The sequence below is a fragment of the Hippoglossus stenolepis genome, chromosome 12 (assembly GCF_022539355.2).
Source record: "Hippoglossus stenolepis isolate QCI-W04-F060 chromosome 12, HSTE1.2, whole genome shotgun sequence".
Taxonomy (NCBI): Eukaryota; Metazoa; Chordata; class Actinopteri; order Pleuronectiformes; family Pleuronectidae; genus Hippoglossus; species Hippoglossus stenolepis.
Genome location: NC_061494.1, coordinates 17,514,344 through 17,540,163, shown reverse-complemented (window position 1 = coordinate 17,540,163; position 25,820 = coordinate 17,514,344). Strand labels below are relative to the sequence as shown.

Here is a 25,820-nt window from a genome sequence, read left to right as displayed (position 1 = left end):
GACATGTAGAGGCAAACAACCATTCACATTCACATTCAAACCTACGGTCAATCTGTGGACTGTGCAGAAGCAGGAGTATCCAGAGAAAACCCACGCAGACATGGGAGAACATGCGAACTCCACACAGAAAGACTCCTGGCAGGGTTTCGAACCAGGAACCTTCTTGTTGACTCAAGAGAGTTTAACCTTTGGATCTCACATAGCCAGAGTGTTTACCTGCTTGTATATTATATTTATATTCATTTTGATGTTGAATATGTTAGCATGATGGTATACTGCTTAATTAAATATACATATATAATACATGTGTTTGTTAATGAAATTCATGTTTTTATATTGTTTTCATTTCAGAAGAATAAGAGTGAACAGACGTTCTGTTCTTTTCTGCCCAGTAGACTGAAGGCGGCCCAGATCTTGTTTTCCCTGATAGCATCATTTTCAGCCTGACTGAGCGGCCTCTGGAGTGTTGTGTGGGCAATATCTGATTGCGTTAGGAAAGCCTCGCTGTGTCGGTGTAGTGCCTCCGTGTGCAGGTTAATTAAGAGAGCATTCGAGTAAACAGGAGCTAAATCAGCAGTGTGGAGTCTGAAGGAGCTGCGCGGGTGAAAAACCTGCATGAGGTCTGTGTGAAGGGAAACATCAGTGTTGACGTTAAACCTTTCAGGAGCTCGCTCATTCAGGCTCAACACAGCGACTGGGTCAGCAGGAGCATCGCTGCTGGTTGGTTCAGGTTCATGTTTACAGTAACGTTCAGGTCACACTGTATAAAAATTATCCTTCAAGGGATTCAACCTAAAAACTTAAGTTTAATTGCTGCCTTAGAAACGAGAGTAAACTCTACTTCAAGGTGAGCTTTGTTTCAGCTTAAATTTTAAGTTGTTTATTATTTTTTATCAGTCATTCTTTAAAAACTTGATACTTTATTCTTTTATGTTAAGTCTTCAAATTAAGTAGACTAATGTTTAACATTTTTATACCATATCTTGATTAATAATCGCAAGTTTGATAGTTTCCTTAAACATAAATTTGGATGAATTTATAATTAATCTCTTCAAAAAGTATTTATTGAAACAGTTACGATCATCTCCTTCAAATACACTTTAGGCAGATGAATTAGACAGAAGCCTAAAAGCTGATGTAAATGAAAATGTTTATCCAAGAAAGACCTACACAAGTGAACAGATGTGTGTTGGAGTGAGACCATAATTTAAGAGACTTAATTTCCTAGATGCAATAATGTCCACATTTTAAATCTACTCGTTTAGGTGTAGTACTTTATTTTTGATTGTGTCTGAACTTAAGTGTCTTTTGGACTTTTCTTCTTTTCCCTGACACAGACGCGAGAGATGTCTTTTTCTTGTTTTTGGTAGAGGTCAGCAGCAGAAGGTCTCAGGGGGGACATGATTTCGCTGAGATCACCGTCCGCTCCGCGCTGCGCTGACTCACTGAAGCAGTTTCTGACAGAGTTCTGCACCGTCATGTCCCATGTTGACCCTCTCAGTCTGAACCGAACTTATCAGCTTAGTGGGGTTTAGTACGACGAGATGTGGATCAGCAGCAGGACGAGGTGTTTTCACAAAAAACGGACAGAGTGCTCACATGATTTCTGATTAAAAAATATAATCTCATTTTTAAAAACACCAGCTTTCTCTGGGCTGAAGATTTATATAATTTCTGTCTGGTAAAGTCATCTTTAAACTCTTAATTCCCAAGTGCATGTATTTAGTGTTCATCGTGAGCAGCAGTATCTTCCAGGCACTTAACGAAAGAGGGTTTCTATTTAGGTTAAAGATGATTATTTGCAGTAATCAGCTATAGTCGTGATTAGGAACTAGTGATTAGGACAAAAGTAAGTAGGGGGTCTGGTCTGGTCTGGTGGTGGAGACCATACTTTTGTCTATGTGTTATTTTAAGTCGTAAGTCATGATCGAGAAAAGAGCCAAACCAGAATAAAATTATAAGATGTTCACTGGTCGTAGGAGTCACTTCCTGTTTTGTCCGTTTTCCTAAAATGATTCCATCTACAGACGCTCTCATTGATGTGTTGAGGCGAGACAGAGGAGTCCACACAGCCCAATTATGGGATTACTCTTTTATCTGGCCCGCTCTCAGCTGATGAGCGGAGATGGATGTTCCATGCTCGGCTGCTTCTTCCTTTGTTTGGTCTCCGTGGACTTTCAGTGGAGTTGTGCATTTTCTGCATTTTTGTTTTTTACTCACTCTCGTGTTTAGACCCCTGAGCGTGCACAGAAAACGCATTGTTGCGATGCCAAGTGGGCGTGTCCCAGCGTGACGCAAAGTCTATATTCATCCTAAAACTACAAAGCTCTCATTCAACCGCTGACATTTTCTGTGGCCTCTGTGTGCACTTGGGATTGTTCTCCTCTGTTCCATGTTGTGTCACTTGCGGGGACCTGATTAATTGGTGTTGTGAATTTCTGACCAGGTTTATGCAACTTAAACTTTCTAAGCTTTCACCAGTATTTTAAACGTTAAAGTTTCAGGCTCTTAAATAACTTGAGATTCAAGATTCAAGAACTTTACTGTCATTGTGCACGAACGACCAAATTGCGAAAACGTCATTCTCAAAACAAATTGTGCCTGTTATACAGATTTACAAATATGTAGTAGCTCATTAAAAATGACTCTATATGCAGAGAGGAGATTCATTCAGCGGCGTTTGAAATATTTAATGCAGCGTATGTTCTGAGCAGCAGATAGGTGTGTATGTGTGTGTGTATATGTGTGTGTTTGTGTGTGTGTGTGTGATGAGGGACTGATGTGTTTCCATGGCAACTCTCTGGGCTTGGCGGATGGTGGATACACTACGAGTGCTGTTTCCTGAGAGACCGTAGTAGTATGGAAGGTTTACGTGCAATACTGAGGGCTGAATAAAAGCTGCGGCACGGTGATACAGTTGTTAACCTCGCAGCAGGAAGGTTGCTGGTTCAAATCCCAGTTCAGTGAAGAACCTTTCTTTGTGATGCTCTTTCCTTATCTGGGTTTTCTCTGGGTATTCTGGCTTTTCTCCCACAGTCCACTGCCTGTAAATAAACCGTACAGGTGTGAGTGTGTGTGTGAATTGTTGTTAGTCTCTGTGTGTCGGCCCTGTGATACGCTGATGACCGGTCCAGAGTGAACCCCCCCCTCTCGCCGAATGTCAGCTGGGATTGGCTCCAGGGGTTCAGATAATTGATGAATAAATCTTGGCATAGATACAGAATTTAAAAGTCTGCACCACATGTTACAATCACTGACGTCTTATAACGCTGAAGACATTATGAGCAAAGTATTTAAGGCTTAACTCGAATGATTAAGATCATTATTATCTGAAACGTCAACATTGATTGTTGTTACCTTCACAGGGAGTAAATCCCAGGACGGCAGCATCTCGGAGATGGAGGAGCTTCCTGTTCCCCAGAACATCAAGATCAGCAACATCACCTGCGACTCCTTCAAGATCTGCTGGGACATGGAGCCGCGCAGCAAGGAGCGCATCACACACTACTTCATCGACCTGAACAAGAAGGAGAACAAGAACTCAAACAAGTTCAAGCACAAGGTAACGGTTGAATCAGCTCGTCTCAACAAAGGGCCTCAAGTGGAAGTGTCACTCGATGGAATTTGTTGCTTTTTCACAAAGAAAAGGAAGGAATTTGTCGAGAATAAGAGGATTTGTAAAAAACGTGATTCAGTGTGTGAGGAAAAGTGAAAAATCACAATGAGCTTGCAGAGCACAAAGAAGGCAGCATGTGAGTTTGAGTATTTTACCAAATTCTAAAAACATGAAAAATGTTCCCAGTGATCATTCAGCTCCAAAAAACTATTTCATCTCTTTATTTTAATGTCCTTGAGGTTTAAATCTTTTTCATGAGCTGTGTGGCCAAACTAAAAATTCTAACATAATTTTTCACATTCTGAAAAAATGGCAAGAATCACTTGACAGTGTTTTATGTTACAAATATGTATTTTTTGTGTAAGTGATGCATTTATAAGCAATAGAAACTATACAAATGGTCCTAACCATTCTGAAACAGTCTGTATTTTGATTAAGTTTGATGTTTGAAACCTGAAATGTCTGTTTGAGGCTCAGACACAGGTAACCATGTCAGATAACATGTCTTTAGGCAAGGAGACACTTTGTTCACAGTGAGCCGGCGGTCTGAGCTCTAATGGGCGAATATCACACACCCAGTCTCTCTCGCTCTGCCTGAGAGTAATTGCTTTAGGGGCAGCAGGAGGAGGAAGAAGAGGAGGAAGAAGAGGATGAAGACTGCACCTTCTTACAGACTCCTTTTAACATTCTCCTTCCTCTCCTCCTGCAGCCACTTCCTGGGTGCAGTTAAGGGTTTCTCCTCTCTGATATGAACCAGGTTGTGTCTCTCATAATTTTCTATTCCATATCTTCAGGTTTCAGATTTTGTCTGTGACCAATAGTGTTTGTGCAGCGATGGCGCTGAGTCTGTTGCTAGGCAGAGGCTCCTGGTCCAATCAATGACCTGCTCACACCCACAGAGACTTGGGCGGGTTAAATAGAGTAAAAAATGTTGGACATACATAAATAAAAGTGCAGTGACAGCCACAAACTACAGTCCAGCACTTATATATATGAAGTGTTTACGAGCAGACGTCTGCCAATACCTGCATGTGGCTGAAAGACGGCCATAAATGGAGAAGTTCCTCCTGACTCTCCGACCCCCTTCCTCTCTCCCTCCCTGCAGGATGTTCCGACCAAGCTGGTGGCCAAGGCCGTGCCCCTGCCCATGACGGTCCGGGGCCACTGGTTCCTTAGCCCACGCACCGAGTACACCGTGGCCGTCCAGACCGCCTCAAAACAGACCGACGGGGACTACGCCGTCTCCGAGTGGAGTGAGATCATCGAGTTCTGCACCGGCGGTGAGAAACACAGGTCACGGGTGACATCACACATTTCAACAGTGACCAACTGAACCAAAAAGGACAGAGAAGGAGGAAACAATGGAGTAAAGGACACAGCACAGTGAATATTAAAGGGAGGCTAATTTAAATTGAGTGCAGGCAAAGATGGATGGAGAGATGGAGGAGGGGAGGGCTGAGGAAAGAGAGGGATTAAAGGAAGGAGGGGAGCTGTGCTGTATATCTTCTGATGCAGGGGTCACAGAGTTCAACATTGCAGGCTGGAGGCTTAGCGTGGGGGAGGAGGAGAGAGATGATGGCGTGGAGACTGGCGAGCAGAGTAATCAGAGAGGGTGAGGAGGCTAAAACATACAAGATGTAATCACATGTAACGGCCCCCGCACCTCCCCCCCTTTGTTTCCTAATGTGCACATGCAAACATGGTCACAATGACATGTTTATGTCTCGAGTTTACAATAAACTAAAGTATTAATCAAACTGAGATTGTGTCCTGAAGTTAAAGTGTCACGAAGCATCGGGTCCCCTCAGGACTGCCAGGATTCAATCAGTCAAACTTTATTTATATAGCACCTTTCAAGCTAATCAAATGGAATCCAAATCACTTTGTTGTTATATATTCAGATTTATCTTAATGAGTTCTTCTTTGGGTCATGTGCCACAAAATGTCAGGGAAATGGGTTCAGTAGTTTTTGTGTAATCCTGCAATCTAACAAATAAATGCCCATGGAAACAAATCCTCCTTCTCTCAGTAGAGATTCAAGTACATACATGTGAGAGAATACAGAAAGAAATACATGTGTTGAAAAATAAAGTGTGTGTGTGTGTGTGTGTGTGTGTCATACGAGGAGGTGATGAAGGAAAATACTTAAAGATGTTGCTGAGACTTTCTCTTACTATAACAAATAGGCTCAAGGTCTAAAAAATGTTTTGACAGCTTTAATGCTGAGTAATCCTTCTACAACAAGCTGATATTACACTAATAAAATATGAAAATAAACAGTATGTCTTCTTTCCTTTTCCTCAAAATGAGAGAGTAGAGAATCTTCCCTTTTACTCAAATCGTCCTCAGTGGTGTGTTCGAGTTCCCGTAGTGAAATTGGGATGACTGCATCATTCAGATTTTTTGCTTTGGATCAACTCCACACCCAGTTGGCAGAGCTGTGTTACATGGTTGTGAGGGAGAGTAGGTTATATTATAGGACTGACTGAGAAGGTTTCTGGTCTAAATGCTGAGTCATTTCAGCCTGTGAATAACTATGGAGACGTGAGGGAGGGCAGAGCGTCAGGATCCCTGAGCTCATATGCAGAATTCACATAAAAATAATTGGATTTCTTATAATGATGTTTGTCAATTTCCTTTCACTAATTCCATTAATGAGCTGCTCTGTGTTTTTGCAGATTATTCCACGGTGCATCTAAACCAGCTGCTGGAGAAGGCAGAGGCCATCGCCGGCCGGATGCTGCGTCTCTCCGTCTTCTACAGGAACCAGAACAAAGAATATTTTGACCATGCCAGGTAAAAGGCAAATAAAGACCACGTAGACTTAGGCTGATGCATTGGACTCCAGATTAATCTGAGGATCCACCTCTAGAGTGAAGCCTGATGATTAGATCCATAAATCCACACATGTACCTCAATCTACTGAAGCAGCATCCAGTGACTTCCTCTGCACATGCACTGTACAGTTGAATACAACAGAGAATAAAGCAGCAAAAGCCTTGTGTAACTCTGTCAGACAATAGCAGACAGTTGCTCGGAGATGCGGGCGAAAGAATAGAGACAGAACAAATCATACTCGTGGCAGCAAAAGTCTGCTTTTATGTAGGAGGAGAATGTGACAGACAGAGACGGAGAAAATCGCTGGAGCTTCTGCGTTCGCTGCTTTAGTAGAGTGTGTTTTCTCCCCCTTCCCGTCTCGTCCTCCTCTTGGAGTGTTGTCTTTTTGTTCTAATGGCTCCTCTCCATCCTCTCTGTCTCTGCACTAGAGCCTCAGCCTGTGAGCACTCTTTTGTTGGAGCTTTAACACATGACGTCATCCGCACAGGCTTCATCCCCTTTTGCTGAGTCGCAGCCGCCACGGTGTGCGCTTCTGTCAAACTGCACCACCGTGTGGCGAACAGCAGTACCGACCCGATGAGGCCTCCGATCATTTGACCTGAGCTGGGAGCTGTATAATTCTATAATGCCCACAACAAAGCATCAATTATGAATATAATGACAACCTCTGGAGTGATATCACATAATTATGATTCATAACTGGAGCTTCGGAGATTAGAGTTGCTCTGCGGGGGTGGTGCAGCTGCCACAATAGTGTTCATTGCTTTGAGTGTTGGTTTGTTAATTTGCAGTCTGGAAGCAGCTTTTGTTTTCTGGCACTTTGTGAGAATGATAAAGAAAAGTGTGGGTTTTTTTTTTTTTCAGCGACAGTGAATTTTCTCTCCCGAGGACGAACTGGACTCTGCTAATGTGATTACAGCTCGAGAAATGCTGAAAGTACAAGAGAGAGTTCTCTCTGCTCGCTGTGTTTTATACATTCAGACAGTTCCCCCCCCCCACGCTGTCTCGACACTGTTCGTGATACTTTAATGAAACTGAGTAAAGTGGTGCCACTGCTTTCTGGCAATTCAAAAATCCCTTTAATTGGTTTAGGGGGGAGAACTTTATTAAAAGATGAGCAGTGTTTGTTACTGATCGGCCCCAGAGGGAAGCTGATGAATCGTTTGCTGCTTGTTCACGACACATTTCGTTCTCTTCTCTCCGAAACTCCAGGGACGAGCAGGAGAACCGAATGCTGCCGTCGGTGAAGGACAACAGTGGCAGCCACGGCTCGCCCATCAGTGGGAAGCTGGAGGGCCTTTTCTTCAGCTGCAACACAGAGTTCAACACCGGCAAACCACCGCAGGACTCCCCTTACGGCCGCCACCGCTTCGAGGTTCAGGCCGACACGCTCTTCAACCCCGACACCAACCTGTACTTTGGGGATTTCTACTGCATGTACACGGCCTACCACTTCGTTATTCTGGTCCTGGCGCCGAAGGGCTCCAGGGGCGACGACTTCTGCAAGCAGCGTCTCCCTTTGCTCGACATGGGCAACAACCCTTTCCTCACCTGCAAGCGGATCGAGGAGGGTGACGGCGGCGGCGGCCTGCTGTTTCATCACGCCCAGGACGTCATACTGGAGGTCATCTACACGGAGCCCGTGGACCTGGCGTTGGGCACGGTGGCCGAGATCAGCGGGCACCAGCTGATGAGCATGTCCACGGTAAACGCCAAGAAGGACCCGAGCTGCAAGACCTGCAACATCAGTGTGGGGCGCTAAGCAACAGCAGATTGTAGGAGAGCAAGGGAAGGACTCGGAGGTGACCGCCCTCCGCACACACACACAGGAAGTCCACGTGTACTGATGAAGCAGACCAACACATGCATGAAGCAGCAGATTTAGTAGACTCCCAGACATGCACACCGACATCTCTCTGACACAGCTCTGTACTCTGAAGAGGCCGACAGTCCCCAAAGAAGAAACGGAGGAAAAGAGAGGAAGGAACTCACACTTTGACACCTGCACCATTGTCTCCTCGTCTTTAAAGGGGTCGCCCTTAAATGTTGAAAGCATACATTAGATCTAACCTGAAGATGTCCACACAAGGGACCACCAGCTGACACACCACCACAGACTCATCCATCCATCCTGCAAGTCATCTCTGGCGTACTGACCAAACCCTTTAACTCTACTAAAAACATGAGCTGCTTCCATTCAGTTTCCTGTTTTTTTTTATCTTCATTTTGTTCATGACCTTTGCCTTGTTATTATAGATATGCTGTTGATCGAGCGTCCACAACCTGTGTGGACGAGCATTTTGTTGTTTCCAATTTTCCTCTTTCTAGAAATGTTTTGTTCTTTTTCCATAGTCGAGAAAATCTGACTTCTGTTTTTTTTTTTGTAACCTCCTACTAGTGGCATGAAATGGTACTACAACATTCTAGGGCTGCAGCATTAACGGTCATCTTTCTTTAAACCAAAGGTGTTAAAAAACCAGACATGAAACTGCTGTGGAATCTAATGCAACAACCAGTAAAAAATGTGTATTCATGTGAACTTCTCATGAAAAAGCAGCAAAGCATGACGCAGTTCTGAAAGCTGACCTCTAACATAGCAACCTTTTCTGTAACATTCTTCTTTTACTGTAGTCAGTGGAAAGAAAGTAGAACCATAAACTGTGTTTAGCAGAATAAATGTGAAAAAATATTTATTTTTTATTGATATTCATATATATATTGTATATATATAGAAAATTATATAAACCAGAAGTGCACAATGTCACACACTCTGATCATTGTCAACAACAGCATTTAGGGGGAATTAACTAAACAAAGGCAAAAATGGGGGGGGAAGACAAATTCGACAGCAGTAAAACTTGCACTACAATGTCAAAGGTTCACCATCATTTACATGGTCACGATTTAGGTTTACTATAAAATTCAGAATGCATTTCATAGCACAATGCAGGACTAAAAAAAACTGACATGCACAACCACGACAGGATTGTCTCACTGATTGCATTTAAACATTCGCCTTTTGTTTTACAAAGACAGGACTTTTTAAAAAATGCAGTCTCCACATTAACAATGGACACAGTTGTCCAAAAATAGAACTTTGGCAAGAAAAAAAAAGGCAAAGTGCGATAGCTATACGTACGGTAATCTTAAAATAACTAATATGTAACTAACATCAAGTAGTTACAGCGCTTCATCTTTGATACGGACTAATGCTACATAAGATACACGTGCTACATCGGGTTTGTAACGAGATATGTCACGACATGATAAAGGATGTGTTGTTTTTGGGACGAAAAAAAACAACTCTGCAGTCGCCCAGAATTTCTGTCAGATTCTCTCCAGCTTCCATCACCGCTCTCCTCATGTAAAGTGCGTCCACATAATGAGCATGGCATGTAAAAAAAACAGACCAGGCCCACCAGCTTCTCAGATCTGATCCAGTCCTGTTAAGTTACATTAAAGTCCCACTGTGAGTCAACTCAACTGGTCTTGGTCTGGTTGAGTCCTGTTGTTTACTGAGCAGGGCCTCCAGTAGGCGGAGCTTCGCTTTGAGGTTCTTATACTGGCAGTACTCCTCCGCCATCTGTCCACGGTCCTCCTTCTGACAAGCCCTGTTCAAAACACACGGAGGAAAGACGATGCAAACAAAGGCAAAACTTCTTTTGTAGTTTCTTAACAACCTGCAGCAGCTTCCATAACTGGTTGATAGTCCCTATGTTGCCTTACTCAGATTGCTATGTACAGTGTGTATTGTATTCAAGATCTGACTGTATTTGCTTTGGACGACTAACATGTACAGTACAAAGGATGTGAACAGTCCAGAGCAAACGTCTTCTATCTCTTCGTCTCTTTCCTGAGCTCTCTGTGCTGTGTTAACGTTACGTAAGTGTGCATTACACTAACGTCGTACCACTGCGACGTTATTTCTTTTGTGGATGTTTTTTTTTCTTTGTTTTTCACACGGCGTTGTTGAAAACCAAATGTTCCAAGTTTATTAAAAGACAAAAATAAAATTCAAAAGCCAAGTAGTTTGGATGGAGCTGTGTGTGTGTGTGTGTGTTATTTGTGTGTGTCACTTTTACCTGCCAGTCTGCGCGTGGAAGTGGTTTTCAAACTCTCGGAGTGTTTTGTGAAGCCTCCGCTTCTCTGATCGAGCGACTCTGAGGTGATCCAGCAATTCTGATCTAAATGAACAGAGAAATAAACAATTTATTATCATCTTTTTAATCATTATTTACAATTAAGGATGCAGTGGTGCATTTAATTCAAATATAACAAGTTAATTTGAGTTGGAAGATAAACTGGACATCCCACTGAAGAGCTGTTAGAGCTACATGCAGAATCCATACCTGGAAGCTTCGTGTAATGTTGCCATGGTGATGATCTGCGGCTGGAGACTCTTCGCCTCCTCCAGCGGAGACACCAGAGGCGTTTCGGACATTTCTAATGAAGGCGGTTGCAGCAACTCGTCTGAGGACGCACACCTGGGAGATTTAAGCCAATGTGGCGGCTGCCTGGGGCTTCGCTGTTTGGGATGACCTTCATCAGAGTCCTCCTCTTCTTCCTTTGTGCACACAGAACACAGGGGGGTTCATTTTCTCTCAAACACATACAGCAGTGTTAACAGTGCTCTGTTGTTACCCATTCTTAAGGAAAATATCTGAAAATGGTGAGTGACATTTATTCTCCATAAATATTAGTTCAATAATCAGCTGTCCATTGTTTCATAGAAGTTTAATGTAGCTCTTCTATCAGGCCATGAGGTGGCAGTAGAGTGACTCTGCCCTGGCCCCCTCAGAGGCCCAGCTCAGTTTTATCCTCATGGGTGAAAAACAGCAGGGTTGTGTACTTGTCAAGATGTTGTTCCTGTCTACAAGAGCACTCTCCCTTATTCAGAATTCAGTATCAGATGGTTACTCACAATAGTTGTAATGACTGTCGAGGCCACAGAAAAAAGCAGAAGCTGCTTGAGAAGACGGTATCGGTCGTAGAAAGGTTTCATGAGAGTCCGCTCCTGCTTTGTACTCTGATGACACAAACGAGACACAAACAGAAACCCCTTTGTTATTGGTGATAATATAGAAATACAAAGAAAGATAAATCAGTCAGGACAGAGAGAAGAGAATCAAACTACTTTGGGTAAGAAATAAGAGATGAACACAGTTTGTTCTTACCGGTCGTCCGTGCAGACTCTCAAAGTAGAGCAAACACTTCTGCATGCTAGTTTTCTCCATGGTCATCTGGTAATGAGTCATCTCCTGCACAAGTAGGCACAGGGAACATTGTAAACAGACCATCAATCAGTAAGAAAGTTTCAAAGATGATTGTGATGCTCTGTTTTGATGTGTTATATTGCAAGAGAATAAGCAAATGGTATTTTCATCCATCCAGGGTCAGTAACTCACAGTTTCTCCCTATCTCCGGTCAATTAGAACAACAAACCCATGTAACAACAGGACATTTCATTTCTTATTATCCACCTTAATGTGGTCGGGCAGGCGAAGCTCCCTCCGTCTCTCCTTCAGCCTGTTGGTTATCATGTTGACGGTTTCCTCCACGTTTGGCTTTGTGTTGCCGTTGTTGTTGAGCTGCTGCAGCTCCGTTCCTGTCAGTGCTGCCTCGCTCTGGTCTGTGTTGGTCCTGCGTGGTTTGAAACGTCCCCGTCCTCTCAGCCCGGCTTCTTCTGTTTGTCTCAGCTTTAGCTCTGAAGGGATAATCGGAGTTTAGAAAAAGAAAGGACATGAAAACCTGTAACTTGAAAATCTAAAATGCGGAGGTGTGAACAACAAAAAAATATTTAGCATGTTTACAACTGCAAAATAGATTTCATCAAGTTACTGGTACAATACATATATTTGACATTGTTTTAATAGCACTTTTACAAACTCTAAGTCTGAAATACCGATGCAGTCATTAGGACTCGACTGTGTGTTTATGGTTATGTAACTGACCTTTAAGCTGCTTGCGAGTCTTGATGAGCTCCTTCATTAGTCTGGCCACCTCTGGATCTGCTGTCTTGTCATTATGAGCAGGCTGGAAAAGAAAATCATAACAAAATCTCATCATGAAAAGTACAGCGGCTGTCTTGAGATCAGATTTCTTTAGTTAGTCCCTTGTTCTGGGTCTGCTCGGTTGTCATAACAGTCAATGGCTTGTGTGCCGCAGCAGTTTATCAACCAGTTGCCTGAGGATGACTTGTGTAACACACAGTAATTTTGTCCATGGACCAGCAGAGGGAGTAATTCACTATAGTATGCATGACGTGTTGGAGGTAAGCAGCAGCAGCATCATCTGTTAAGAACCTAAACATCATCATCACCAACAGTCAGGCATGGGATTAAAAAAACACGATAAATGAAACCCTCCATGGCTCTGAGAGCGCTGGTTATGTGTTTGGAAAAAAAACCCTTAGTTTTTAAATTCTAAAGGAAATAACTTCCAATCCAATCATGACTCAGGAGAATAAAACTGTCCAAGCAGCTCTGATTTCTCCCTCCTCACCTTATAGTGCCTCTCCTGTTCGAAACGCTCCTCAAAATGCCTGATCCTCCTCCTCAGGGTGTGGATGTGTCTGTTGAGCATGGAGATGGACACGGAGCCCTCGTCTGGCTCTGTGTGGATGCTGCAGCGGGCCCTGAGGACAGGAAAGGACACATCAGACCATTTGCATTCTTGACGTCCTGCATATTTATGCCTTATTATGAAATCAGGACTTTCTAAAACACATCCAAGTAACTCATTTCCTACCAAAGTAGCAAATCCTCTAATGTGTCACCTCATTAACACTCAGATTATTTACAAACTACATCCAAACATGCATCAAGAACATAAAAACTGAGACTATCCAAGCTGTGAGCCACTACTCCTGAATATAGCTGGTGAGGAAATGATCTTCTTACATGCGTATGTGTTGCGAGCACGGTGGAGAAGGGGCTGTCTCCGGGTCTAAGTTGTAACGCAGGCCGTGGCTGAGGTTGGGGCAGCGCGGCGAGGGAACGGGGCCGTCGGTCGTCGTAAAGCAAGACAGAAGTGGGCTGGTGTTGGGGCCCGTTGTGCTCGACAGGGTATCGTCTCCTGAGATGTCCTCAGAAAGAGTGGCAGTGGTGGGGACGGGACTGGACTCCGATGAATGAGGGGAAGGTGTCTGTACTGTAAGATAGAAAGCGAAAGGACAAAGTATGAACTGAAATCTTCTGCTAAGACAGATGGGACAACATGAGAGAAGGGAGATTGGAGAGAAAGGGTGGAGGAGGTAGAACAGAAAACAAGAGGGAGTAGAGAAGGAAGTAGAATGAAAGAATAACAAACATCTCTTTCCTAAACAAGCTAAACATGTGACATCTTTCCTGGAATTCTTTATTAATTTGGTTTGTTACAAATACAGCTTCTTACCTATATAGTTAAAAAACACTGTTTTCTTGCAGTGTTTACTCAGATCAACCATGAGGAAATAAATGAGAGCAAGAAAAGAATCTACTTTGGTGTCTTGATATCAAAAACATTATATATTATGGAATATATGAACCTCTTCATTATGTCACTGGTGGCCGTACAGTGATGCAACAGTGACAGCATCGTACCTTCGTGTACTGTTACTCAACTTATCAAGAAAAGACACACCCAGCTTTGGGAAATGATGAAGCTCGCCACTCGCTGAAAAGCGATACTGACTGTTAATGAACATTTAGAAGGAATTACAGCAGCTTGGAAGATGCTCTGAATGAAAGATGACAAACGCTATAAATAAAGGTACTACTACAGCATGTACAGAGTATAGCTCTTGCACTAATGGACTGAAAGTACTCCACTGTGCGGTCCTTTGAGAACACAATGGCATAAATACATTTATGATATAGTGTCATTATGACTTTTATTTACTTTTTATTAAGGCGCAGGAGGTAAAATCTTAACAATCTTAACTCAAAACCTTAAGTATTATCAATTCTGTATATCATGATGTGTGCCATTGTCTTACCAGGCTGTGATAAGTCCACCGTGTTATAATCCTGAGCAGGTGGTGATGGTGGCAAGTGGAGGAACGGCTTGTGGCTCAAATACAGACTCTGCTCTTCAGGAGAAAAAGGCTGTTGCTCCGCAGGAAGGCTGTCCCCAACTTGGGGGTCTCCTGCCGCTGGCAGGGATCCCGAGTCAGCCTCCAGGGCTTGTAGCTTGAGAAAGGGGCTCTGGAAACAGAAGCAGAACATGGCTTCAGGGATGCAGACGGACAGGGAGAGGAGAAGTCAGGGAGATGTGTCGTCTTCAATGTTTCACACACTGCCCAGGAAGCTGGAGAAGTCCTGCAAAATCATTTTATTCTCTCATAGGAAAAGAAATAGTCTGGGTGGTCTCCTTGTCCTCTTGAGAAAGGTTGTAGTCAAAGCAGGGCTCTGCTTTTGGCTGAAGTACTGAGGACAAACTTGTAAAAAATATCTTTCAAAGCTCCCAGTCAGGTACAATCACTGATAGAAATGGTCAAATCCAGAAACAGACTCTCCTCTGCTGCAGCTCTCCTCAGGTCTCCGCCAGTCATCCAACCAGCTAAATGTATCCTGCTGAATTCAGCCAGTGAGTCAGATTCCGAACGTGCATCAGCATCCAGCGTGGGATCCCTAATAAGCGACACGCTTTCCTTTTAACGGTAAAGCTGTGAATCCCATCACCAGGTCGGTGTGTTTGTGGGTGTGTGGGTGTGTGAGCGTAGCTGCCCCCCCCTCAAAGAGAATCCCTACATCCACATGGTTTTTCCTCTGAATGGCATTCCCGGCACCTCAGCTACTAAACTGCCTCCACATGGATTATTCATCATGCTGAGGAGGAAGGGGGTCGGCGGGAATGCCGCTCCTGTCGGTGCGTGCGGTGTGGGCGTTTGCGCGAGGGAGGAGAGGTACTATATGACGAGGCGTTTCCACGGCAACGTTGTCAGACCGAGTCTGTTTGACAGAGCTGCAGGGAGTCACGTAGCCGTTTGCCTCGGTGTGTGAACGTGGATGTATATTTAATGAATTCTGACGATCAAATAAAGATTTCACTAAAAGCATCCTGATCTCAATGAGGAGGTTATAAAGCAGATTGTTTTTTTGTGTGCTCTGACATTCTCAGCATCATCATCATCATCATCATCACTATCATCATCATCAGCAGCAGCAGCAGCAGCAGCAGCAGCAGATAAGGGCTTGGTTTCTCCTTTCTCACCCTCCTCGGCTGTTCATTCATAAAAAAAAAAGAAACGCTGCTTTGTGCGTCACACAGAGGAGGCGGAGGGAGTCAGGCTGCTATTACTGAAGCAAAACACCCACAGGCAGGCGAGCTACACCTACAGACACACATATAGGTGTGCACATAAACACACAGGCACACATCACGCACACAATCACCGGAGGTATCGATGGTCCTGTTGTCATAGATACACTAAACCTAAAGGTTTTAATTTGTGTATCTAAAAAAGACTGTGGGGAAGGAGAACTTACATCATGGCTGTTGTTCCTGCCTCTGCAATCATTGTGACTGTTAGAAGAACCACGACCTCCTCCTCCTCCTCCTCCTCCTCTTCTCCCCTGTAGGAGCAGACAGCCCTCATACTAGTATGTGTCACATCCACATATAGTGACACATAAATAAATTAAATACATTTTTATATATTTTTCACCAGTGAAGAGTTTGAATAGTTTCTTGAACAAAAGTCAACACAATTATATTTTCAAGTTTGACAAATTTAGCCCAGATTGGGAGTCATTGAAATTGTGGGTGTCTTTTGTTACTGCTAAATAAAACCATCAATTACTGTCTGTTCTGGTGTCTTCACTGTCAGCACCTGTTCTATGCTATAATTTTACACATCACTAAATTAGTTTTTTTGAATTCTAGTGAACTGACTGAACTCTCTCTCTCTGTCTCAGTGGTGGGTTTTAAGGTGCATTAGTGAATTGCATTTCACTAGTTTGCAAACCTAAGGCTACAAACTCTGTAACCTGGCTTTCACAGAACGATCCTCTCCGACCTGACTTTAAACAGTTGCTTTATGAAATGATTTGGAGCTTGCTGTTTGTTTACCTTCCAATCAGGCCCTTTGCTTTTGTCATCTGTCTTTGACTCGATGCAGCACAGCAGACTGAAAAACAAAATGATGTCAACAACATAAATACACAGTCCATATAACCGTGACACACAGTGTGCTTTATCTGTATTTAGTCAGCTGTGTGCTATATGTACCTTGAAGGCCAGACAGTCATCTGGCTCCACCGTTAAGGTTATGGCTTATTTATGTGAGACACTAATGAGGCACAACTGAGATGACCCGTCCTGTGGCTCATTGGAGGCAGCGCAAAAACAAAAACACCAGCACGCCACCATGCTAGGTCGACCCAGGCAAGCTAGCTCGGTCGGCCTGCACCACGTGGAACCCTGTGGCAGTCAGTGTTATTTGGACTGGAATCTTATCAAAACCATGACTGTGAGCAGCACATTGCTCCCATAACCTACTTCCCATTTGACTGCAGGGCTGAGACATGAGCTGATCCCAAACCACCAACACATCCCGTCTCACTAAAGTGCTTCAGTATTTATGCTTGTGTTTGAATCTTGGTAGAAATGTTTTGTTATTTAAATGTTTTACGATAATAACTAGGAACAAATGTTTGTAGAATCAACATTGTGATTGAATTTCGTCTTCATGTGGAAGCTTTCGTCTCACCTCTCTTTGTGCTGACTCTGCATTTGGGTTTTTCTCTGTGATCCATTGGCTATGCAGCAGTCGGAAACAGATGTCCTTCCTGGATTTGTAGAAGCCTGAAAAACAATTGAATCCATGATATATAACTTTTCAGTCATATAATAAAGGACTTTCCTCTTCACACATTATAAATATCATTGTGCAACACTCCACTCCACAGAATGTATTTATCAGCATATGTAGGAGGCGGCAAGTTACTGTACATCGTTTTCACCACACTTTACAGGTCTATGAATAAATGCGAAAGACCATAGAAACTGTTGATACTGAATGATATTAACACTCCGAATCGTGACTACTGGAGAGTTTAAAGGCAAAAGGAAGACTGGGAATAAAAACAAGAAATTAAAAGAGTAATTTAAAACAAAAACCCCAAAACAAGATGCAAAGACTACGAGACCTAATAAAGATAAAAGAAAATGAACACTGCACACCAGTGAACAGTCATCTCTAATGGGAGAGGACGGTGTCCGTCTGTCCTCGTCCTTGTTTCCTTCTGTCCTCTCTTTCCCTTTTGATGACGAGTTGAACGGTGAAAAGGTCCTGTTGAAGAAAAATAACACAATTTCAAGGAGTTCTTTAATGAAAACTGATTGTGCATTAGAGTTTTGTGAATAGAGAAAACACATTTCTCAGTTTAGGGGGAAATATATCCTGTGTGTATGGCAAACAGCAAAGACACTCACCCCACTGTGGTACACATCAACTCTGATGAGGTCTCTTGAACCTTTTGAAAATGTCCCCTCTGGTGCAGATGGTGCTCTGGCCCTGGGTCAGCGAGGCGGAAGGGCACACAGCCTGCCCCTGTACTTTTCCCCTTCTCTTCCAGAGCCTGCCGGTCTGAAATCAGCCTCTGAATGTCAGCACTGACGTCAGAGCTGGTTTCACAACTCTGCATCAGAGTGTCAGCACTATGGAGGGACAGAGAGAGACAGAGGGTGAGGACAAGAAAAGATGAGGAGAAGATGAAAATAACAGTCTCTGTTGAGGCATCCTTTTTAAAGTATTAAAACAAGAACTCCTGTTCTGTAGCTATACGTTGATAATATCGTTAATAGGTGTTTTTGAATAATTCATGATATTTTTAAATAAAAGGATAATACATGGATTTTGCTCCAGATTCTCTGTGGCCCTGTTATCCAGAGGTCTTTGATCAAACACTCATTTGTAGAGATTTTCCTGAAGAACAATAATGCTTCTTAAAACCAACCAGTGCAATTTCAGTCTACATCATTTTTCCCCCACACTCATATGAGGTCAGCATGATCTTTACTTTTGACAAATGCATCTAATCAATTCATCTTTGAGTCCAAGTGACTGCTACAACTAAATCAGTAAAATATTAAACAAGTATGTAAAAACTGGCAGTAGCAGACCCATGTCGTGTTGGAGGGGATACACGCATGTAAAATCTATGACTGCAGATTTTAAGTGTATTACAAGGCTAACACGAGTTGTGTCCCACACTTAGTCCCTGAGAAAACTGTTGGCCTCTGCAGCAGGTGGGAAGAAAAAAAATGCAGAGCATGACTCAGCAGAGCTTGATTTAATGCCACAGAGGCTCTAATGAGCTGCTCCCAGCAAAAACAAGCACAACTCATTTGCTGTGACGTGAACCAAAAGCCGCCCATCTGTCACGTATACTTGGGTAAAACGGTGTATGACTCCGGAGCTGTAACCTGCAGCCCGACGGGGTCAGTGCGGCAGCAGCAAGAAACTAATGACTGTTACTGCTACATTAATCAAAGAATGAGCCGAGCAGACGGCCGCTGCATGATAAACATGAATCACTTCTGTGCTTCGAGTCCCCCGTCCTCAAACATCTTTCATCTGAAGAGAGGCAAGGCAAGAGTGGCAGAAACAAACAAACTCGTAGGAAGGATCTCCTTCTGTTTGGAATGTCATCTTTTTCTACACCTCACCAAAGTGTTGTTTTACAGGTGTGATGGGTGAGAACTCACGAGGCCTCAGCAGGAATGTTTCAGATCAGATGTTTTATGTTTTGTGTTCGGAGTTACCATCCTGTCTCCTACATGGAGATAAGATGAACCTTGAGAGAGTCTCCGCTCTCACCATGATAATGACGATCCTGACAAGAATTGCTGTGACCTTGACTTATCATCTGTCCCCTCCCATATGGTATAATACTGAGGTGCTTCTGTTGTTCTCTTGTGCAGCTGCCTGCATGTGAGACGTACACAGAATCCTCTCTGTCGACAGTTCTGTGAAGCAACAACAACTGAGGCTCTCAAATTTGACTCGTGAATTCACTACAAGATTTTTGATGTAAGACGATGCTACTACAGAGGGACGAACCTGATCCTGCACTGGACGACATGAGGAAACCGTTTAAGTGTCTGATGGACAAAAATAGCGATCTGGCAGGTGGGCAGCTGGTCTGAGTGTCCTGAATCAACATTAGCTGAGGAAATTAATACAGGGCCATGTCTGCTGTGCACAGACTTGGACGTCTACCAACCTTTTCCCATGTCAGCTGGGAAAGACACACACACACACAAACACACACGCTGCACATTTCAAGCCACCTGTTGGACAAGAAAAAACTGGCCCGCATCTACTGATGACTCATTTTCAAACTGACACGTGTGGGTGGTTTAATTACGGTCTGGCTAGTCCGACATCTGGCTGCCATATCATGCTGCAGCCTTGGAATATTTCTGTGACCTTATCTCACTTTACTTTAAGTCCACCACAATATTATCAGTAACCTACTTCATGCGTGTTTTCTGAATTCCACCAAGGACGGATCGTTGTCATTGCCCGTCTGCTTAAAATCACAACAAGAAATTGTTTATATATCTGTTAGCGTCATTAAGCAGATCTCTCATCCACAGAGGAAACACAAATTAAGACAGCAGACACACAAATACTCGCACACATGGCTAACTGCCACAAAATGAATCAGCGTGTAGCGAGCCTCAGAGTGCACATAGCCAACATGTCACATGCTCACTGGCAGCAGACGGAAACAGATAATATATCAATGTAATTTGATTCCTTTATAGCAGGCTCGTGGCAAACTACGCTCACGAGTTACAAATATATAATTGCCCGGTAACTTTGAAGTTCACCACAGGCAGATGACTGTCATTACGTTGATTCTGTCTGGGTGACCAATTTGTCATTATTCTACTTCTCTGCTCCATCCAGCAGGAAAACAGTGATGCCTTTTTCAGACACAAGCAACAGCTCTATTTCCTGTTGACTACTTGGGGGACACAGTTTGTGGAGCCAGATATGTAGCCACCAGTGTATATTACTTCAAAGTAAGATTGTTCATGTCACAAACAGCACTGATGTCCTTTCATAAGATTCAGATTAGTTCCAGCACTATCTATAGCACCGATGAACAGCTCTAGTTTGTTCGAGGAAATGGGACCTGATCTGATTAACGTTAAAACAAAGCGACATCTATCCCCATGACAGTACCTTTTGAGTTGAGCTTGGATCCATACTGTTTGGTTAAGAGCACTCGTCGCTGAGACGGACGTGGCGTCTCGCTCCAATCGGTCCACGCTGCTCTGCTCTGAGTGACAGCTGCTGGGTCGGACCTACGGAGGACAACAGGAGTGAACAAACACAAAGCACTGTAGAGAGGCAATAAAACCTCAGAGCGTATTTGTGCATTATTTTTATTGACCTTTTTAAAAACCTCTTTTCATACTACACAGAACACATTTTGTCTTCACAGTCATACCAGTCAGAGAACGATGGAAAACCAGTAGGGACGGTGAAGCCTATTATAATTTATTACTTGTATGAATATATTGAGATTTAAAAAGCTTTTTTGATTCCCCTGCTGTATATATTATTAATTCCTAGTAACTGAAATATACTCAATCAATTTACAAAACCTGGAACCAGAAAAGTGGAAAGCGGTGGATTAACTAATTAAAACAGAATCTTATTCAGTTCATTTTTCTAAAAACTGTCACTTATCCATTACCATTTAATGAGCTATTTAGCAACTACTACAGGTCTGATGCCACGAATCAAATCAAACCAAAAAAAATTGAACAGCCTGCAGCAACAATCCTACATTTAGTTTAAAGGTTTGAAAATCTTACTGTATATGGAAAGCAAGACAAAAAATTTCAAAACCTTTTTAAATGTGATTTCCTGAAGCTTTTTCCTAAATCTTCGAAAATAATTTGTGAGGGAACTGAAAGACTTTATAAATTCTTGTGCTTCTTGTATGACATGAGTTGAGTGACTGGAATAACCATGGCTACTATTTGTCAGTAAGTGCTAAGATTACTTACTGAATAATTCATGTAATTGAGAAGTTGAAATTTCCACCAGAGGGAATTAAAAAAACTGTTCACCTCAAAGTGTGAGAGAGCGGAGAGAGTAGGAGGAGGTGGTGAGGAGGAGGCGATCGAGGAGGAGGCGATCGAGTAGGAGGCGATGGAGGAGGAGGCGATGGAGGAGGAGGCGATGGAGGAGGCCAGAGTGTTCTCGGCTGGGACTGGAAGGAGAACGCTCTGATGCTGGAGAAGATGGAGCAACAGGGCATTACACACACTCTGCTCCTCCAGCATCCTGGGTCCTGCTGGAACACTGCAGGAAGAGGAGATGGGAGAGCAACAATGCAGTGTCACACATACAGCGCCATGTACTGTGTGTTCACAATGGTCCTCTGATAAGTGCTGCATCACAGATAATTGCAAAGGGTTCCATCTAGTGGCAGAACACAGCACAGGCATGAGATAAACTACTCAGACTGCAAATGGTGAAATAAAACCCCAAATACTTTTCTCTTATCAAAATAAAATAACAGTCAATTAAATGGAAAAAAGCAGGCAGGCAGGATAAGCTAATTAAGTTTCCCTTTTACGTATGAAACTTCTACATGTCAGAGATATGTGGAGATTCTGGTCACAACACGTCTCTAAGCCCCACCTCCAAACAAAATGTCTGAGACTTCAAATGGAAGCAGCTATTTTTTACTATTGGTACGTGATCGTATATTCTGCTGTTGTCGCTATCATCCATTCTGTTTTTTTATTTATGTTGTGTCGCATGTATACATAGTAGGCACTGGTTGCCATAGCGAACACCCAGGGGAAGAGAATGTGAAAAATCTGGGTAAAAATAGATATCTGTTTGTTGTGAGGACAGGAGCAGTCACGTGGATTTCCTAACAAACACACTCACAAAGCCACGGGGAGATAGAAAGTGGCTTGGACATATATGCAGGAGTTATTTGGGGGGTACGTTGCCAAAGAACATGTCACGTGAAGAACATGTGCTACAGAGTTTCCCAAATACAGGCTGTGCTCAGGCAGCCTGCTCCACCCAGGTTGATTAAGAACCACTCAGGGAGATTACTTCACTTGAGGTAAATCTGTTGCGTGCAGTAACCAATTATATGTTTCTTTGTGCCCTACTGCTTAGCTAGTATTTACTTTATACAGACTACTACTATCCTCCATATCAGGCCTTTAAGTTTTCACTGTCTCTATTTATATAGCACTTTTGTAGTTTTGATAACCTCTCAAAGCGCTTTACAGTACATTCATACATTCATACAGTGCATCTGTGTGCTGCCCTTTCTCTATTATACATCACTCACACAATGCAATGTAATTTGGGGTTCAGTATCTTGCCCAAGGACAGTTCCCCACCTGGGGAACGAGGGAGACTGGGGTCGAACCACCAACCTTCTGGTAAGTGGGTGACCCGCCCTACCACCTGAGCTTCCCCAATCAGAAAACTAACTTGGGCTACACTCTCCACATCTAAACTGCATGAGTCCTCCAGCATCCTGCATCGACCTCTCACCCACGACCACAACAAATTCTCAACCTGTGTGAACTTTTTGAAATATTAGTAATAGCAAAAAATAGAGCCAATATGTGCCTAGACATACAGTCCCTATTGTTTGGCACAAAATAACAGCTTTTTTTTAGCTTGATACTTCGGCATATATTTATCTCTTAATCACTCTTCATTCAAATGATTATACCGTTCCTTTCCTGCCCTGTTTGTTATGTGAAACCAACGGCAGAAAGCACACGACGTTCCCTGACCCCAAGCCTTTGATACCAACTCAACAGCCAGCAACCAACTCTTCTTCCTCCAGCTATGATCGTCTGACATTTTGCCAACATGTGCCGAACTTCACAGTGTGACTAATTCCACATTGCACTGACATGCCTTTATCTTTCACAGGGAAACAACTCTATAGACATATTGTAGATGAGACTCTTGGGAGAATAAGAGTGAAAGCCTGCTGTTTATATCTCTTTGATATTGTAATGTCTTGACCTACGCTGTAATGAATGTTGCGAAATGCCGCAATATAAATGAAATTGAATTATATTGAATGAATGTAATGAGTCTTTTCCTCAGTGGCAGCGACTTACAAGTCTGATAAGTATGAGTCTTTCCCCGGAGAGATTGTATTTGTTTACAGTGACGTCAACGTTCTATAAACAAGAAACGACTAGAAAGAAAAAACGACTGTGATATGTTTGTCTTTCTGAGTGTCATGCTCTCCGTTATCAAACCATGATCCACAACCATTTCCTTGAAGGGACGAACCCGACTCCACCCCAACTTAGTGGAAAATGGAGCAGACACAAAACCACTGAGGCTGATGAACTGGGCCTGACATGTAAAACGCTGCTCTCTCGTGACAATCAGACAAAGCAGTGTTGCTGTTGATCATACTAAGAATCTCTAGGTGTATCACTCACTACAGCAAAACCGGTGTGAAAACCATCAATTAAAAATGTCTAGACAGGGGAACATTCTTTTGTAAATTGCACAGTGACAAGTTACCCTTCAGTTTTCAGGTCAGAACGTATCCTGAATATACTGATTTGTTTAGAGCAGCCTTGTGTCCTAACAGTGGTTTGAATAGGATTTGAATGAGACATTACAACAGCAACTTACTGAAATATACAAGGCCCAAAGATGGTTGCCAGGTTTTCCACGGGCATGTGATTTGTTTGGCTGTGAGCAGCCACTCTGGACAGGAAGCGGATGAGGTAAGACAAAATAATGAGGTTGTCGGCAGGGAGGTGGCGAAGTTTCCCCATCAGAGACTGGTTCAATTCTGCCTCTTCTGCATATCCTGAAAATAAGCAAAAACATAAAAACACTATTTATCAACCCACACTTCCATCAATGTCTAAGAATCCTCAGCGTCAATGGATATTCAGCATGTAACCAAATTTATATTGCATTTGTTGGTATTTGAGCCCATATGTCCCCTGAGAATTGCAATTTTGCACATATGAGCATGTGAGAAAAATTTAAAAAAGCTGTTGCTGATGGACCTTGAATAAGTCTTGTTTATTATTTTCTTATTGAACATACAGGGTGTGAACACAGGGTACATTAGCGTAAGAGACATGGCGTTTTTTGGCTTTAAACACATACAGATCATGAAATCTGACCCCGACAACGTCAGCATGATTTCCTCGTACCTGAAAGGCTCAGGAGGAGCTGTTGGCGCTGGGGTTCGGGCACCACGGGGGTGGGCAGCTCCCGGAGGAAGAGTTTGAGTAGCGAGGCCACAGTGGGGACATCAGCCTCTTCCTCCAGGCCCACTCGCTCTCCATGGTCCCACAGCTGCCTCAGCTGCCTGGTCCGCGCCACCGAGCTACACAGACGAAACAAACCCCTGTGATGCAGTCCTGTGATGAGAACACAAGTATCCTCCATCAGTGCACAAGCATGGGATGTGTGAGTATTTATTAGGATTGGAGAAGGCAACAGAGATGTATAGGATGAAAGAAAGGATGTGCCTGTGTTACCATTCCTCTCCAGAAACTCCACCATGTCTCTTAACACGAGGGGCACTCCACAGACCATCTGCCCTTCCTCCCTCAGCGTTTCCAAGGCAACACCAAACACACAGCTGGCGGCCACTTCAGGCTCTGAGTCCAGGGTGGGAGCAGGGAGCTGCGGGTTGACCTTAGCGCTGGGCCTCAGGATCCTCACCGAAGACGGGTCGTTCTGTGAGGAAACAGGACGCGCAGGGGTTAACTCCAATGGAGGAATTAAATTAGTTTATCTTGTTTAGATAATTGGTTGCTCGGTTATTAAATTAGTTCATCCTGGATGTTGGCGATGACCCATTTCACGATGCTTTAGAAAGCAAAAACAGCACAGGACACAATTAATTCCACATTTTTGGATCGAAATGACATAAAATTCAATGTAAATTCAGCTTTTACACTTAGTGGCATAACACGAACTAACTTATAGCGTCACGTTTCTGCGTAAAACCAGCACTTTTCTTTATTTACGTGGAGCCACTTGCTAATAAAACAGCGACACTAGCAGCTGAACACACATCAGAGTAACGAGATAACAACAGACAAACTCACACACAGCGCCACCGACGCCCTCGCTCCCATGTTTCAGCTCGGACCGTGACATCTCTCCATTTTTCCCCCCCTTGGCAGACGTGTTGTTTCCCTCCTCCGCACGACGAGCCCGCCTCTCAAACTATCCCGAAGTCCCGCAACCGGAGAAGGGAATGGCCGCCTCGGTCCCAACACCACCCGACTCCCGCCGCCTCACGGTTCGTCAGAATCCCGTTATCCCGGTAAAACCGCGGAGCGTCGCTAGCAAGAAGCTCCCGCAGCGTTAGCTCCCTGA

At 43.5% G+C, this 25,820-nt stretch overlaps 2 protein-coding genes across 2 annotated transcripts in view; one reads left to right on the top strand and one right to left on the bottom strand.

The window, feature by feature from the left end:
- The window catches only part of phyhiplb (phytanoyl-CoA 2-hydroxylase interacting protein-like b), a 17,846-nt gene extending 7,353 nt beyond the window's left edge, over positions 1-10,493 (top strand). The window contains exons 2-5 of the mRNA XM_035173194.2: positions 3,366-3,562; positions 4,722-4,896; positions 6,295-6,412; positions 7,667-10,493. Of these exons, the coding sequence (XP_035029085.1) occupies positions 3,366-3,562; positions 4,722-4,896; positions 6,295-6,412; positions 7,667-8,216 (1,040 nt within the window). The 3' untranslated portion in view covers positions 8,217-10,493. The remainder of the gene's footprint in view (positions 1-3,365; positions 3,563-4,721; positions 4,897-6,294; positions 6,413-7,666) is intronic.
- Positions 9,118-25,820, bottom strand: LOC118119326 (protein FAM13B). The gene is made up of 21 exons (XM_035173193.2): positions 25,547-25,820; positions 24,971-25,172; positions 24,641-24,850; positions 24,105-24,285; positions 21,530-21,764; positions 20,634-20,755; positions 17,870-18,094; positions 17,618-17,726; positions 17,145-17,239; positions 16,505-16,562; positions 15,922-16,008; positions 14,430-14,637; positions 13,354-13,603; positions 12,956-13,088; positions 12,406-12,487; positions 11,935-12,158; positions 11,629-11,712; positions 11,376-11,480; positions 10,804-11,018; positions 10,537-10,638; positions 9,118-10,065 (listed from the first exon to the last, which is right to left on the bottom strand). The coding sequence occupies exons 1-21, from the start codon at positions 25,574-25,576 to the stop codon at positions 9,906-9,908; spliced, it is 3,117 nt and encodes a 1,038-aa protein (XP_035029084.2). The 5' UTR covers positions 25,577-25,820; the 3' UTR covers positions 9,118-9,905.

Coding starts and splice junctions, on each gene's coding strand:
- LOC118119326 (XM_035173193.2), bottom strand. CDS start 25,576: ATGGGAGCGAGGGCGTCGGTGGCGCTGTGT. Junction 24,851..24,970: donor GGAGTTTCTGGAGAGGAATG/GTAACACAGGCA, acceptor TTCTCATCACAG/GACTGCATCACAGGGGTTTG. Junction 11,713..11,934: donor GCCTGCCCGACCACATTAAG/GTGGATAATAAG, acceptor CTACTTGTGCAG/GAGATGACTCATTACCAGAT.